The following is a 17,157-nucleotide window of genomic DNA, read 5'->3' on the forward strand; positions in this document are numbered from 1 at the left end:
GTGGCGGAAGGATCAAAACTGCTTACTTCAAACCTTTCAAATAAAAGATATTTTCAAAGCTTTGAACTGAACCACATTAAGAGGACCCTACTTTCTTATTGTAATGTAACCAATGTCCCTGGTGTAATAAAAAGTTTAAAGTGTCATCTTAGGCCACTTTGCCAGAATGATTCACATACTTGCTAATCTCATCAACACCAGAAGGGAACACTTAGCTATGTCCCATTTCAGCTTACAAGATATTTCTCCCTATACATATAGTTCCTTTTTAACCACAACAGCTCACCTAGAGTTGAAGACATACATTTTGAAAGAAAGGGATAAGGCTAAGTGCATTTCCAAAAAAAAAAAAAACAAAAAACCCCCCCCAAACCTAACAAAATCAACCAAAACCCTCCCCTCAAAAAGCCTAACTTGCCAAAGCCTGCAGTCTTTCAGTCTAACGTTACCTCTATTTAAATATGTAGACATATATTTCTCTTCCCTTCTTAATTAGTTTATTTTCTTCAACGCAGCATTCACCAAGCCTCACACATGACATTTCCTGGATATTAATTTTCAAAGCATATTGAAGTTTCACAAAGAGTAAAAATAAATTAAAAATCACTAGATCAAAAGAAGCGCCAGGCACTGTATTAGCAGCACCAAGGACTGAGTGGCCTGTCACAGTAGTAGGATTTATTTCCATCTACAAGAAATTATAAATGATGAGCTGACCCTTGGTACAAGCAACATAATTTGGTACATTAATAATAAATTCATGGAGTCAAAGAAGCCCACAAGTAAACAGATGAGAGCTTCACAGAAACTGTTCATCCATCTGTCAAGCAAAGACTTCGGAGAAGTTAACTAAAACCACATACTGCTGTTTTGCTTCAGTGTATTGACGCAGGGCTGGTAGTGGATACGGGTTGATATGCCATGACAGCCCCTCTGTGCTGTTTGCCGCATTCACAGATTTGCTGTAGGCATCACTTTGTTTTCCATGGGAACACTCTACTGTTTTTCTCTCTACATCTCAAATGAGGTATGAATATACTCCGATACGTGTACTTTTCCCCCAGAAGACGTGTATGTGTTTGTGTGTGCATGCATGCATGTGTGTTTGAGAGAAAGCACACAAAGGCACTGCGGCATACACACAGAATATAGAATTTGCTATTAAAGCATGTTAAAGCATTTGAGGTAAAAATAGATACAATTTGCTCAAAAAATGGCAAACTACTCTTTGCGTGCTGCTTTTTATTCAACTGAAACCGGCTACAGGGCTATGTAAGTCTTAGCGTTGCATGAAGGCTACGTTTCTGTTTAAACACCCAAGTGGGAGAAGCCTACAGGCTCATCATGTTGCATAACTGTGTTCTCTTCTCCTGCACTATAAAAATCTTTGCTTGTGGCAGCAGCAATGTTAAACTGACTGGAACTACATGATCCCACTTAGTTTCATGCTTCTCTTCCCGCTGGCATAAGAAGGGCACAAGAACAAAAAGCTAGTGCAGTGATGATCAGCTTGCTGGTAATCCCAGGAAAAATAAGGTCAGAAAGTAAAGGAGAGTAAGTGCTGAGCCACAGAGAACAGTAATTCCCACACCCCTCACCCAAACCCGCAAATTCTTCAAAAAATGAAGCTTGAGATGAAATGAAACTATTCAAGAGTCTTGTTGGAATTACAAAAGTTCAAATACCTAGAAATGGGAATGAAAAGTTTCAGTTTAGTTTGAAGGACACATTTCAGCAGGTCTGAAATTATTTGTTCCCTTCCATTTTCCAGTTCAATCAAAGTAAAAATGCCTTTTGTTTGCACACCTTTACCAAAGGGACAAAGGGAAAGAATGAAAGAGAGAAACAGAAGCAAAGGAACTTCCTTAGAGAAGATAGTATCTGTGTGCAGGTGCACAGCCTCATCAGTCAGGTTAGTCAAAGTAACGCCCAAACTGCTGCATTTGTGCTTTTATGCACAAATAAAAGCCCGTATTAGTCCTCAGGGCCCGTATTAGTTACACGTAGAAATAATAATAGGAAAGGGTTAAAGTATTGAAAAAAAAAACCCAAAACAACAACAACAACAACAACGTAACCTCAGGGTAACATTATTTTGAAAATGCATCTTTCCACTTAGGCAGCCATTCCCATCTATTTCCTAAGACTCCTGGAAGGACCCTAAGGTCTTAAGAAATACCTCAAGCTTCACGTTTCAAAAACAGTGTTAAAAGCTTTCCCTTTTATATAATATTCAGCAAACACTCAGGTGACAAACACTCAGGTAAACGTCACCTTTCTGTCGCTAACAGCTTTCAGAAGCCTCATCACAAACAGCCCAAAAGGTAAAGCAGGCTTTCTACAGGCTTGCACGTGCCCGCCTCAAGCCCCCATAGCTTACTACAGTACCTCTTCGCTGCCTTGTCAACTCCCACTCTCCTTTCTAAGTGAGCTCTCTCTTCACCCCTCGTAGTTATGAATAGGAAACACTAAATTAAAACACGAAAGCCTATTGCAAGTGTACATTAAAGTGAAGCACATCACTTAAGATTCCATAACAATGGCCAGTTACCTGAATAATTTAAAAAAGGTAAGTAGCTTTTACCAGAGATGGAATCTAAACTTTTGGCCTTTGAACCATTTCTTTAAAAAGATTCTGGTCCCATTGATTTTCTTTCCACCTACTGATCTCATGAAGTGTGGCTTCCCACCTTTCGGCAACACTATCAGGGAATGGTCTTGCTTTGATATGCATTATTCTATGTTAAAATTCCAACAAGGCAAGATTTACACATATCTAAGGAAGTGAAATCAGTTAGGCAGTTTTAACTGTATGATGATTTTCACAGGAGTTTTTGAACTTACGCAAAAAATGTTTTTTTCTAAAGAAATATATATATATATATATATGTATGATATATAACACACATAAAAGTAACATAAAACAAATTCAAAGGGAATTTCAGCAAGGATTTATAGTGAAAACATCACAAGCTCTTCTTTCATGATTTATATGCCTCTCCAGGGCCCTTTTAATGAAGCTATATATTTGTATAGTGAATAGCTGATAATCTTTTCTTCTATGTACATGCAGTATGGCAAAGTTATATAAATACTAGGCATAATAAAATCACAATCCATCAATCATCTGACATTAGACCAATTCATTTTAGAGCAATAAATTTTTGCATTAAACTATGTCACAGTCACAAATAAATTGTTATTCACAAATAGTGTCAGTTAAACCTTGTTCTGCACTAACTTAATAGGGAATTTATATTACAGTACACTACTTCTAGAGGAACAATGTATTAACCGACACCAAGCACTATAAAAATGGATTTATATTGCTTCAGTTTTCCTGCTACAAAATAATGAAAGTGCACGTAAACAGAGTATTTTTATTATTATTATGCACTGCGAAAGCCATGCAGAGTATTATTATGCTCTACAGTGAAGGCTATATGGAGATATATGCATAGTTATAGTGGGAAAAATTCCTTTGTGGTACTCAAAAAGTAAAGTGTATCAGCAAGAAACTTACAGCCCTTCTCTGAAGGTAGATGTTCAATTTCAGGAGAAGGTAAAAGTCAATCTGTTCTACTGTTTAAGTATTACAAGCAATTAAAATGGCTCACCATTACATTTGCTCTTTCCAGGGGGAAAAAAAGGCTAGGATTTACCATTGTAACTTTATGCTGTGTTGTAATTCTGGACTAAAACATAGATATAAGCAAATTTTGTATAATAAAAAAATAGAATAAATTCAGAATTGCTCTGTCAGACATTAGTAGTCTTTACCATTTATACCAAAGGAGAACATAAAAGTGAGTTCTTCAGAAAACACTCAATTTACACCATCTGCAGTGAAGTACTATGCTACTGAGAAGTAAGGTGACTGAATATTAATAGTCTCCCCAAGTATACATGGCCCCTCTGCTCTCTAGCACATGTTTGGTAGCTGAGGCTTTTCCTCCTGGAGGACCTGGGCAGGAGCTGGTCCCTGGGAGAGGGCAACGCTGGAGGCTGGCAGCGAGACGGCATTGAGCCAGGCTGTCCAGGCGCAGGGAAAGCCCAGAGCCTGGGAGCGGCTGCAGTGCTCGAGTCACCACGCGAGTCCATCAGCGTTGCTCAACGCTATTATTTGCCTACTGAAGCCATTAGTGCTGCCCAACGTTATCATTTGCCTACTGAAACCCACTCCAACCGGCTCATGCCTGCAACTTTTCAGGCTATAGGACCTGATAATAATAAAATAATTAACGTAGTTAATTTAAATGCTCTAATACTTACAACCAAGCTATTACCTAAGCTAACTGACGACGATTATTTGGTCTCAGAGGTGCCACGACTCACCACAGGTATCTGTACAAATTTCAAATAGGGATAAAACCAGTAGGGCAGGGTTTGCTGGGCCTGAGTCACTTAAGCCCTAACACAGATTTTTGTTTAAAGCCGCTTCATACTAAAGGCTGACTTCTGTCCTCCTCATTTCTGGAATTTGGAAACGTTTGGCCGTTTAGGGGCAAGATAACCTTGCATACTCACAAAATGGCAACCTTATGACTTTTAGGAAAATATGCAGCTCAATATGCTGATGCTGTTTTCAACTAGCACATGGGTTGAGAATAATGCAAATTCCATTGCAAATTGCTTAAACAAATAGCCACTAATTCTACCTACTTTCAGGCCTGATTACACCAAACACATCATTTCAAAAAAGAATCTCATAAGCAATATCACTTTTTCAGCTATAAAGTGTCTAATATAGATGTCTAAAGGAAATGAAATAATAAAGTTGTTTCAGCCCGTGTAAATAATTGTGTTACAGGCCCATTTTCCCTAAGCTACTAATATAAAACCTAGATTGTATTTCTAGTGTCTACAACACATTTAAGCAGGTTATTTAATTTGTCATTCATTCAGTGTAAGCTTAAAATAAAACTCTGACTGACTTGAAGAGCTAATAATTTCAATTTTTTTTTAATTTTCTCTTAAGTCAACTTTTTTGGTGTCTTTAACAAAAATTTGCTTACTCTGTCTTAAATTGATAGTGGAGGACAGTTACTGGGCTGTCTCAGTGAATATTTTCTCTAGAGGTCATTCTTAACAGCAGCGTGCGACCAAAGAGATATTTTGCAAGGCAGAAAAAGAAGAATGAATTCAAACCAGCATGTGATTGAATTAGCTCTTGACTTTGCTCCAGTGTATTTCTGTCAAGTGCTCAAGTGTCTTTTTGCAATTGCTTTTTCTCTCTCAGAATTATATTTCTTTAGCAAATCTTTCCTATACATCTGAAAAAATAATTGGGGTTATTTTCATGGACTGCACGAGAAAGAGGTTAAACTGGATCCTTTTCTCAACGGCAGTAGGCCATTTATGATGAGTTTCAATTTGCTAGCGCTAAAGATTTAAAACTTCCTTTCTTATTTGAATATATTGACATTACATTTTGCCAGTGCTCATGACTTGCAGGTTACTAGTCTCCCTTTTCGATCCCGGGCCGACGTCAATACCCTGAGTGGAGGCATTTATGCACAACTTAACACTGTATCTTTTATGAGAGTTTCTAAGTCATGGGTTTCTCTTCATTAACTGTATCCATATTACATTTTTTCCAATAAAATTAGTATACCATACCCCCTTGACATCCATGCACCTGTCACTCAGCTAGATTAGCTATATATTTTTTGAGACAGTTCGACATTTCAAGAAATCTTTGTAACCCTCCTTTACTGCATCAGGCATACTGCCTGTTCATCTTGCTGCATTAACTTTTCTCCCAGGTGCGCTATTTTTGTTACTTTTACAGTGTTACGAGTAGAGTTCTACATCTATCTTTTTCCAAAGCTCCTTGAAGCATTTTTTGTTTGTTTGCCTCCTTAGATCAAAATATTTTTTCCTGCTTTTTTTTCCCTCCTCAGTATTTTCCTGGGGTGCCAGAACAGCTTGAAAAAACACAAAGGAAACAACGCTTCTCATAGCAAACGCTGAGCTGAATGTGAAAAAATATATTCTATTTTTTTCTAAGGGTAACTTACAGCCCTACTTTCAAACATAGAAAAATAGTGGATGTCAACTATTTCCATAAAGTGTTCCCTCCTGCATTTGGTCAAAGGTATTTCCTTTTCATACATTTAGACAGGATATAAAGTATTTTGTTTTTTTTTAGTTTTTGTCTCATAATAATAACATTTCCCCCTTTCCTCTGCTGTTCACCAGAGTGACGACATATCTGTAATTTTCCCAGGAGCATGTGCAATGGCAGAGTTGGACATTTGGTGTTTCAACATTTAGCTTTAGATATCTTTACACCGGGCTGAACAAGCTGTCCTCTCTGAAACTTAAGGAAGCCTCATTTGTGTTCAGGGAGTGTGTCCTCTGGTTGAGACCAACGCTCCGGTGCACTTTAAACCCCATAATGGGCACTTATCCTATTACAAGTGAGCTCTTTCAATTAGTTGGTTGCCTGCTGTTACCTGACACACTCCCTTACTAGTTATAAAATCATCATTGAACATCATGAGTTTGAGCATTTGCTTTCTCTGTAGCTGCTCTCTCAGAGCTAATGTCACTCACTACTCCTGTTAATCCACAGTCTTTTGCATCTGTTTCCCAATCAAAAATTAAGGAAGCATTTACTCGCTTTTATTCCATTTACCTTCCACTGCTCTTGAAAAGGATCCCTCTGAGTTGGGAGTACCCTTGTTAACATACTACCTCAAGAATCTGTACACACTGCTCATTCATGCAAAGTGATACATCCACTGCGGTTTGCGTACTTTCAAAAAGCCAAACGTGGTCTTTGCCCAGCATCTACGCCTCCCCAGGCTGCGCAAGCCTGCCTCTCTTTTTGCTTTATCAAGTCCCCCAAACACTGTCAGCCTCCTATATAAAACCGTCTGAACAAGTGAGCGCTTGTCATGGCACAGATAACTCTGAGTCTTTGGGTACTTAGAAAGTGCTTTGCTCCAAATCTTACCAATGGTGTGGCCTCTCCCAAAACTGAAAGACTGTGCTTCCCTTGTGAATCAGTCACAAAATTCCTTGCTTTTTCCTTTTGTACAAGCTGTTTAATAATATATTACTCAAGCGTTTCATTTTTACGTGGAACACAAGTCTTCTCAAATTACTATAATATACTTTAAAATCTACCCAAGTTAAACAAAAATACTTAAATGCAACAAGTATTCCAAACTAGCTGTGGTCAGAAAGGAGGCTATTTTCAGACTGTCCGGTTTTTTCTGGCTTTGCTTTCTTGCAGATATTGAATTAAATGCTATCAAAATCTTTCCTCAGTTGTCATTCACAGTGCTAAAGGTCTGAAGTAGAGCTTCAGAAACGTATTCCATCCTTCTGCTAATTGTTTCCTGAGTTAATTCTGCTCCTGGTACAGTAGACTGCTCAGTTATTGCTCAGAGCTCTGATGGGTCTGACCATTTCTGGAAGCCCCCAGCTCTGCTGCTCAGCATTATAATATAACTGTGAACCTTTGCGAAACACAAGCAGAGATCCAGACTCTCACACCAGAGCCTCTCAAAAGTACAAAATCTTCTGTGTTTGGGGAAGCCCAAAAGTTCAAAAACGTGTAAAGCTCCTTGCAGAACACCGGAAGAACGTTATGAAACCAGGTGAAGGGGGAAGAAATGAGGAGGAGGTGAGATAACAAAGGAGAGACATGCAGAGAAACACAGAGAAGAAGAGAAGGAAGGGACAATGAGATGGGAGGTACAGGGAAGATGGATAAAGTAACAGAAGATGATAGCAAAACAGGAAAGACAGAAGATGAGACAAGAAAATAGGGGGACTGGGAAGCCCTCAGTACTGTAAATTGCTTGCATGCCATCTTGAACTGTATCTTGAACTATATTTTATAGCCATAAACTAGACTGCACAGTTGAAAAAAAATTTGCATCTTATTCCCAATACTATCACTAAGACTCACAAAAGGCTATTTTCAGCTCACAAGCATCGTTATCAGCAGTGGGTCTAAATATAGGTGCCTTTTAAAATGTATTAATTCTTCCTTGAAAACAGCCTCTGCTTAAAATAGTTACTGTAGCAACTTTTGTTCATTGTGTGAGGTTTCTTTTAAACTGTGAGGGAAATACCTCTGACACCAAAACTAAGTCTAGACAAGTTCACTGACAGCACACTGGCATGTTAGCCTGAGACCACAGCCTGTCCAGTGCGTATCATTTTCCATGAGTAATCCAAAATAAAAATAGAAGACAAAGTATATGCACTTGACTCTGCTCTTGACCAACACTACAGTAATGACTAGCCACCATCTCTGCAAATCTAACTCGATAAAGGAACTCGATCAGAAACCATGATCTTTCTTCAAAATTCATTTAAAAAGAAAAAGGCGGCCATTATCTATGGAAAACATAAAGCAATATTGCTAAAACTCATAGAAAATAGCAAACATAAATATCTGAAATATAAGCCTAGACACAGTAAGAATTCATCATGGCTTATATTTATAATTCACTTACAAATAGTAATGCTAAAATCTGATTTGCATGAAATACTCCAATTCTATATTTGTCAATAAATCCTCAAGTGATGCATCTACATCTCTGTAGCTCTCTACAGCTCCTCATATTCTGGCTACTTAACAAGTTGTTCTCCCTTCTTTATTGCCACAGTAAACATATTCTTCTTCTGTTTAATATTGAATGCATGGCAAAAAAATGTCACTAGACTAACTCTGATTGTTACACATAAACAAACACCTGTTCTCCCCACTTCCTCTCCCTTTTTTTAAAGGCAAGTAAATACACTGTATTTGTTTCAATTTTGTCTTTTTATGTATCTACACTTTATATCAGCCTACATGTACATCTTCATTTTTCTTTCTTTTTCTTTTTTTTTTAACCTATAGGAGTATCTCTTCTCATTTTGTTGATGTCAATATTTCAATGAAATCTAAATAAAAAGTATGGAAAGTAAAATGGCTCTTTACCTCCACAGGTTTAATCTTATTAGGGAAAATATATCTTTTTACTTCTTTAATGCCAAGATTCATAGTTTAATCTTTGAATAGCATCATCAAGATCTACATCTTTTATTTTTCCCGAACTAAGGTAAGCTAAACTGTCTTGTCAATGAAATTTTATCCAGAGAGCTTGTCAAAATATTACTTTAACCTGCCAGGTGTTTTCAAACAGTTAACAAATACTATACACTGTAATCTACAGTAAAGTCATTGCTCAAATATATTTGGCATTATACAACAGAATCTTAATATCAAACTGAATAACTAAATATCATTTACTGAATTAATTCAATTTTCAAACAGTATACCTAATACTCTGAAAAAGCCTTCAGGTAATACCATCATATGTTTCTTGCCACCTGTGATAGCATACTTCTGGAATGAAAGGGATCCCACCCTCCTTTTTCCTGCAAGAGATATGCAGTATGACTTGAGCTACATGGTCAGTTTGGGCAATATATGCAGAGTGACAGCTAAAATACTTTTAAAGCTACTGTTTTGGGGCTAATTACATTAATAGAACAGAACTTCCATCCTTTAGGAGACATTGTAACACACAAAGCCATTTCCTTCCACCTGTCTAGAGTAGACATAATTTCCATAATAGCATTTATGCATACCGTCTTCGTCTGTCTGAATAATAGTCTCCTCGCTTTCCTTCCTCCCTTCCGGATTGGTTAAGATCATTTTGAGGCTGACATTGGTGTATGGAGGCAGGTGATCCACGACGTGCTGGGGTGCTTTGGGGTCCATGTCCAAGCAGTCTGCCTTGCTCTCATTGTGCCCACAGAAGTAGTGGTAGCATATAGTAACGTTGAAAGTGTGGCACCGAGTGATGTTGTACCCCAGCGATTCCCAGTCCACAGCAATGTGTCTGGCCTGGATTTCAGCAATCTTCAAGGTTTTTGGTGTTCTCATAGGCTCTAGAAAATGGAATACAGAGAAGAAAAGTGTTGTTAATGTTCTTCGTGCTTGTACTGAGCTGTAAATGTTAGGTGATACACGGAGAAACGTGGAGGCAAAGGAGATGCCCAAGAAATATAAACTTAGGACTGGAAGAGGTATCATGCTTTGTACGAGGTACCCCGAAGGAAAAAAAAGAAACCTGCTACAGTGTCTGTGTTTTTATTTTGTTCTTCTCCTGCGTTTCTTTGCAGGTTTCAATCAGTGATTAAGACTTAGCAACAGTGAAAAAAAGAACTGCTAATTAACCACACAGCAATTCAAAGCAATTGAGAATACAGACAGCAGATGCAAGAAGAGTGACCAAGAGGCCACCCAGCTGTCACCACTAGCTTCCCTTCTTGATTTCCCCTTAACTTTTTTTTACCCGAGTAAATTAGATAATATATCATAGCGGTGAAGAGCAACAGTCACTGCACTATGATTTATCATACCACCAAGCAATGCTGTATACTAATTACAGTAATTACTTTACTAAACTAGCAGTTACAAAAATGATGCAGATATTAATTAATGTTTATTCTTTTAGTAATGAGGTGATTCATCCAAGCCAAAAAAACTCAGAAATGTTACAAAAATGCTTTTGGATATTCCCGTTGTATCCTGCCTTCTTTCAGATCCCAGAACTTTGACTTTGCTCTGCACTGGTGAGCGCTGAACCACTACCCAAGCTCAACTGCTCTCCACGCTTGGATTTCCAACAGCAGAATCTGTGATACTCCCCAAGCTGTCATCAATCTTTCACTGTCTCTGTTGCACATTCATTCCTCATGCAAGACTAACTTTTATTGTTGAACTTAATTAAAATGATTACACAATGAAAATCATGACCATGACTATATATACACTAGAGTTTCACTAGAATTATACCAAGAGAATCTCTATATACTGCTAACGTATACTTGTTTGCCAAAGAAAATAAAGCCTGCTGTAGGTACAGCTTCAGCCTTGGGTCCTTGCCGGTTTAAGGTCAGAACAGTTGAGATTATCCAAGCAAGTGAAATATAGGATTTCTCTTTCTAGGCCTAACTCTCCCGTGTAACTTGCATTTATGATATGAGAGTCCCAAACAAGCTAACACTCAGCCAACAGCACAGATGGTATATTGAAATGAGGAAACGTAAATCAGTCTAATCTACTCAGGATGCAGTTTGCAAGACAAACCACAAACATTTAGTTTCAAACACCAAAACAACTAAATTCTAAGGTATTTCCAGAAACACAATGACTGCTAAGGATTACAAATTGTGCTTGTTTTTTTCCATGATCAGTCCTTCTCTTTCTGAATTTTGAACATGCATGCTTCCTTTGCCCTTAAGTGCTGATCTATCATATACATAGTGAAAAATATAAATGAAAAAAAAAACTTCCTGGGCAGTAGCTTTCTGAACACATTGTATATTGTGACAAGAGAAATCGGAAGCTGAAAGATACTGTTAAATAGGTCCTTGAGAGATAAGAGACGTGAGGTGAAGGAGAAAGAAGGGTTTTTATAGAGTAGACGATGGATGGTGCTTTAGCAAGTGAAGACACAGATGTGTGGTAGTCATTTAAAAAAAATGTAGCAACACAGTAAATCTTGTGAAGGAGCTGATAAGAGTCTTCAGACAATCAGTATTTCTTTAGTCACTGCAAGTGCATAGGAAAAAAACAAACTCAGGTGTCTCAGAGGAAGAGCACCACTCAACAGGAAAAATTTATCAGCCTTTTTTGATAGGAACGATACAACAAGAAACAGTAAAAATTTGAGGCCTAGAAGAGTAAACACATCTCCTTCACCAAGGAAATATTGTATGGGATGCTTATTTTTCTTTCTAAAAGGGATTCATCCTTCATTTAATAATTCCCTCTCTATTCTAATAATTCTACTAATCCAGGTTAGGTCTTCAACCACCCACTCTATTACAGACAGATTTCAAATTTGAATTTAAAATGTATTAGAAATTCAAAACTAAACACTATACGGGTTATTTGGCTGTGAAGTTTTAAACTCTCAGTGTCTTCAACTTAGACTCATCACTAACAGAAAATGCACCAAATTTCATCTTGCTTCTTTCACGTCAAGATTTAAAATGCATTCACATTATGTTGTATAGGATTTTCAAAACAGAAGAAAAAATTAAGAGCTTCGGTAATCTTGAGGAAAAATTATTTTACAATTCTACACAAATTTTACAAATGTGTCACAGTATCAGAGGAGATGTTGAAAAGCATCCTCTATTCACCTGTCAAAAAGGAAAGAATGAAAGACAGAGCGTGATCTCACTTTCTCACAGCTATTCCGTTCTTTGGCAGAGATTAACCAACTTCTGCAATATTGAGATGGTAATTAAACTCTGTAGAGTCTCTCAACAGCTTTGGCAAACTCTGCCAACTGTCCCGCAGCTGCTAAAACGATGCTTTAAAAACACAATTTTACTCTCGTCTTTGGGCAACATTCATCTCAGGGACCTCTAGAGGTAAAGTCCAATTGTTTTAAACTACCACACCACAAAGCCTCCATCTGTAAGACCTCAGTAGAAAGTAATTTCCCAATAATTATTTTTCTCAAGTAAACGCTGCTGAATTTTTGAGTAGGTTTCCAAAAAATCTCAGTATCTCATTAGTAATAATATTACTCTAGATGGGAACAAAAGGAAGTGCTCACCTGCCGTTTTTCCCTTTCCCTGTCACGCTTAAGGGATTGCATTTGTACTGAAAACTTCCTTAACCCTACTGAGACTTAACTTCAATTTATGGGTTCTCTTCTGATCTATGGATATTCTTTCAGTACTATTAATTCTTGTCAATTCATCCACATTCTGTCTTCCCACTTGCTTTTTCCCACCTTTCCTATTTCAGTCACATCTAAAACTTGTATCCCAGGCACACAGATATACAAACCCACGACTTCTCACTTCTTTTTTGAATTAACCTATTCCAAATCGGCACCTCCTTCCAAAGAGGAAAGAAATAGGACTCCCTCAAGGTATCCGTTCATTTCCTAATCTCTCAGCTGGAGTTCCAACAATATTAACAGTGGCAGAAAACACTTAATATTTTCCAGTCGTTAATTTACCAATTGCCCCGTGAGAAAGGTAAGTGTTTTTTAATCCTTTTCAGTGAGAAGGAAAAGATACAAAAAGGTTGCTCAAAGCCACAAGGCAATTTACTGCCAGAGCCGTTAAGAGCACTAACCAGTACCCAGCAGCTCCCAGGTCACCAGTGCTCTGGCTACCAGACAGCACTGGCTAAAAGCCCCAGCAGTTCAGAGATTGCCTTTACACTTTATGTTGCAGTGGTTACAGAGAAACACTAACCCCCCTGCCAGCTCTGCACCTCCTTTTTAAAGGAGTTCACAAAGATTTTGGTAGAACAATCCTGAAAGGATAACTGCACCCAGACACTAAGTGAGCACAAGGACAAGTTATTTGAAAAACAGTTGCTTGACTTACTCACACCCAAGATTCATGCTCTGAATCTATCATCAGGTTTTAACGAGGCACAGCATTTTTACAGGTTTTTTGATTTTGAGTTTTGAAGTTGAGTGAAACAATATGTGATTATTTTTTTTGCATCAAATTTTTTTTTTAATTTAAAAATGGGGGGGGGGAGGGGTGGTTCATAACCTATTTTTTCAAGCCTTTCTCTCCAGTAGAAATGCATTTAACGCTAGAGGCAGAATTTAAGCACTTCTGCTGTTGAGAGAAACTCAACGTTCTGTGACTGTTTCAAGCTCTTAAAACATGAACATCCTGATTGGCAAAGGTACATCCTCCAAGTGAAACACGGCAACAAGCTATATGGAGGGTTTGGGGGGTTTTAGTTTTTGATCTTTGCATCAGTGAGAATATGTAATTCACTGTTCATATGAGAGACTGAGGAAGGAAGGGTTCAATCCCAGTTTTAGATAGAGACTGAAAGGGACAATTAGGTGCCCAGATAATTGGGTAATATGATAGTTACACAGTAGTGTAGGTTAGACTAAATGCAAAAAAAAAACAGGAGATTTTTTTGCATATAGCCCCCAACAAATGCTTTTGCCATCTTCAAACTCCCTCCTCCTTTTGTCCTTTCTTGACCACCACTCTACCAACATCCATATGCTTTCATCAATTATCAATGGGTCCTCCAACTCCTTCCACTAACTTTATCTGGAGAAAGATCTACAGATGATCTTAATGAGAATTTATTATTTTCCCTTGCAGTTGTGCCACTTTCCAGCTTAGCTAGCAGTGCTTCTTCGCATCAGCTTTCTTCAGCAGCAAAAAATAAATTCCTCAGCTGGGCTCCTCCCCCCCCCTTTTTTTTTTTTTAATTTCCTTGCTTCACCTTAGGTCTTTTTCCCCCTTTGCTGTAGTCACAGTGTTAATCACCAAGATTTTCTCTATCAAATGCACAGTGCCATCTTCTTTAGCCTCCTGGCAGAGCATAGTGAACTCTAACACCTCCTGCCCACTGGGTTGCTGCTACAACCTCCATGCAGATCTTCAGAAATTCCCACCTCTGCTTACGGCCTGCCTCTCTCTCTGCCTTCAGCTCTCAACAGCTGGTAAAGCTGAACTCTGTTATCTTCCTCCTCTTCCCCTTTACTTTATCTCTTGGCAAATGAACGCTACCAATCACTCTCTGACTCAGACCCATCACCCATTCTGACCATTGTTACGTTTACTGAATGAATTAAAAAAGTAGAAGAATTAAAAGCACTTCAAAAGAATAGAAATGAAACCAGAATAACAGAAGAGATCTCTACATTTATAACAATTCCTCATTCCTTACTCAGAAACTGCACTAAGTAGTACACGCTTGCGGCATTCACTTGCAACAATTTATGGATCAAGAAGATTTTAACCAACTTTATAGGATAAAATAAAGAACAGCTTTAATAATTCTCCAAAGGTTAATAATCCAAGGCTAGATGGCAGAAGAGACAGAACCTATTGACCCCACACCACCTCTCAACTGCAGGATAATTTAATAAGACGCTCTAGATAACTGATAAAATGAAATTCAATTTCTGTAGTGCTTGATAAGCAACACGTGATATGCCAGGTCAATATCAGAGCCTCTTTGTAGAGATGATCTTCATTCATACGGAGATGGCACTGAAAAAAAAAAAGCCCTCACAGTTACAAAAGAAACAAAGCCAGAGTATGCGTTTCCTCAGAACCAATTTTTAATGATAAAACTTATTACTTTGCTGTCAGTCAGAGAAAAACAGATGTCCCAATGTTGTGATAAAAAAATCATAAAATTAGGATACCAAAGTCTGACAAGTTCCTTTGCTTTTGCTGCCTTTCATCAGAAAACCCGAATGTTGATTGCAATGCATAGTTTCAATTCCATGTATCACCAAGGCAGGGGACAGAATAGATTTACTGACCAGCAGATAAAACATTGCATGAAATGGAAAACAATGAGACAAATTTTAAAGCATGGGAACACTCTTCAGATAAAAAGGCAGTGCTCCTTGAACAGCAGCATATACTGTCAGTATATATAATTCTTTAATTGGGCTTGATTTTTTGGTTTTTTTTTTCCCTTGAACTCCTTCTGGTATGGCATTACACTCGGGAGCTGACTTCATGTTTCTATTTTAACTACACTGACTGAAATTCATATTAATTTTATCAGCAACCCAGGTCAACTTGACTGGTGACAGAAGGAGAAAACTAACTGCAAGAAACTTATGACCTGGAGGGTGAGCTGCATTGCATAAATTCATATAAGTTTCGGGGGGACAGCAGAGAGATGTGAGGGTTATATTAAATAAAAACTCTTGACATACAAAAGCAAACGTATGACAATTATTAAAGGAGCAGAGTCAATTTGATTTAAGATAGCAACCTTGTAATTTAAAACAAGTGTTTCTGACAGAGGCTCTTTTAATTATCTTGCCCTGACATTTTAAAATAAAAATGACATAGAAAAAAATGTCCTCATTTTTCTGCTAATATTGTCAGTCTGAACAGCCACTGGAATTCCCCAGACTTTTCTTTATGAGAACATGAGCCTCTCTGTCCTGTGGCTTCTCCTGACCTTTCCAGGATGGGTCTCTCCTTGGCATGTGGGAAATAAGAGGATTATTCTTAGATGTCACCATGGCTCCTGCTGCTTCCTTGCTTCATGCAAGGTCCTACAAAAACAAAATGCTCTCAAAACTCAAAAAACGTTAACAGTCCTGCTGCTGTAAAGAATCTCTTCTAAAAAGACTGCTGATAAGAGCATGCAAGAGCGGTATGAGTGAAAAAACACTAGACAGAGTATAAATAATCAATCAAGAACAGAACAGCTGTAAAATGCACAATAAGAAGAAACAAATAAACAGCTTTTCCTCAGTAGCCTATTTCAGTTGCCTTATTCTCAATTACTACTGTTGTTATTAGTGAGCAATGAATCATGGAAAAAGATTTTATATAGATACTGATTATGTTTCCTCACACCATAAACTGTTAAGATTGCTGTATATAAAAGTGTATCGCTCATCAAAAAGGACTGGACTAGAGCTAGCATAAATTTCAAAAGAAGATTAAAGTCTGAACAAGAAAGCATATCAACCATAATCACTTCTGTATTTCTGCCTTTTAATGGATTATTGGGCATCAGAGTCTCTTAATTTTAAATATCTGGAAAGTAGGTATGTACTTTTAAATTAGCCATCTAAACTCATTTATGGTCAGAGGGAATTAAAAAAGCATGTGTTATGGTATGACTTAAATACCTACTTTAGGAGGAGAGAAATTCGCTCTTAAATTAAATCACACAGTTCTCCACTGACCAAAGAAGGTAACGGTGATGACTCAGAGGTAGATATCTACCACTGGTCAGATGACTCTCAGTCAGTGGCTGCATCTATATCAGTAAGAGACATGGTGCAACGGCAGTGGAAGCGTACAACAAACCTGTTGGTGCTTGGGAACTGACACCCATGCTATAAATATCATGTAGGCTTTTACTAGCTGTAGTGTGGACCTTTGAATGGAACGTCCTTTAGTGGCTGGAGCATGCTGGATGCACCCCTGGGACGTATTTTCCAGTTCGGTTTCAAAGCGATGTGTTTTGCACATACTGAGACAGCTCTGCGATGCAAATCAAACGGTAGCAATTGGGGACAATCAAGAGTTTTTCTTTGAAAGTGCACTTGTTACCATAGCTAAAGCTATGTAGTGTCTCATAGCCTCCATTAGAAAAATCTAGGCTGTCATTTGCAAGTGAGCAAGAGACCAAGGGAGCAT

The 17,157-nt window shown here is 38.0% G+C and overlaps 1 protein-coding gene across 17 annotated transcripts in view; it reads right to left on the bottom strand.

The window, feature by feature from the left end:
• The window catches only part of PTPRK (protein tyrosine phosphatase receptor type K), a 412,420-nt gene that overhangs the window by 85,985 nt on the left and 309,278 nt on the right, over positions 1-17,157 (bottom strand). For all 17 annotated transcript variants that reach the window (XM_068938244.1, XM_068938243.1, XM_068938238.1 and 14 more), the window contains exon 8: positions 9,601-9,903. In XM_068938244.1, coding sequence (XP_068794345.1) covers positions 9,601-9,903 — 303 coding nt within the window. The remainder of the gene's footprint in view (positions 1-9,600; positions 9,904-17,157) is intronic.

The sequence above is a fragment of the Struthio camelus genome, chromosome 3, assembly GCF_040807025.1.
Source record: "Struthio camelus isolate bStrCam1 chromosome 3, bStrCam1.hap1, whole genome shotgun sequence".
Taxonomy (NCBI): domain Eukaryota; kingdom Metazoa; phylum Chordata; class Aves; order Struthioniformes; family Struthionidae; genus Struthio; species Struthio camelus.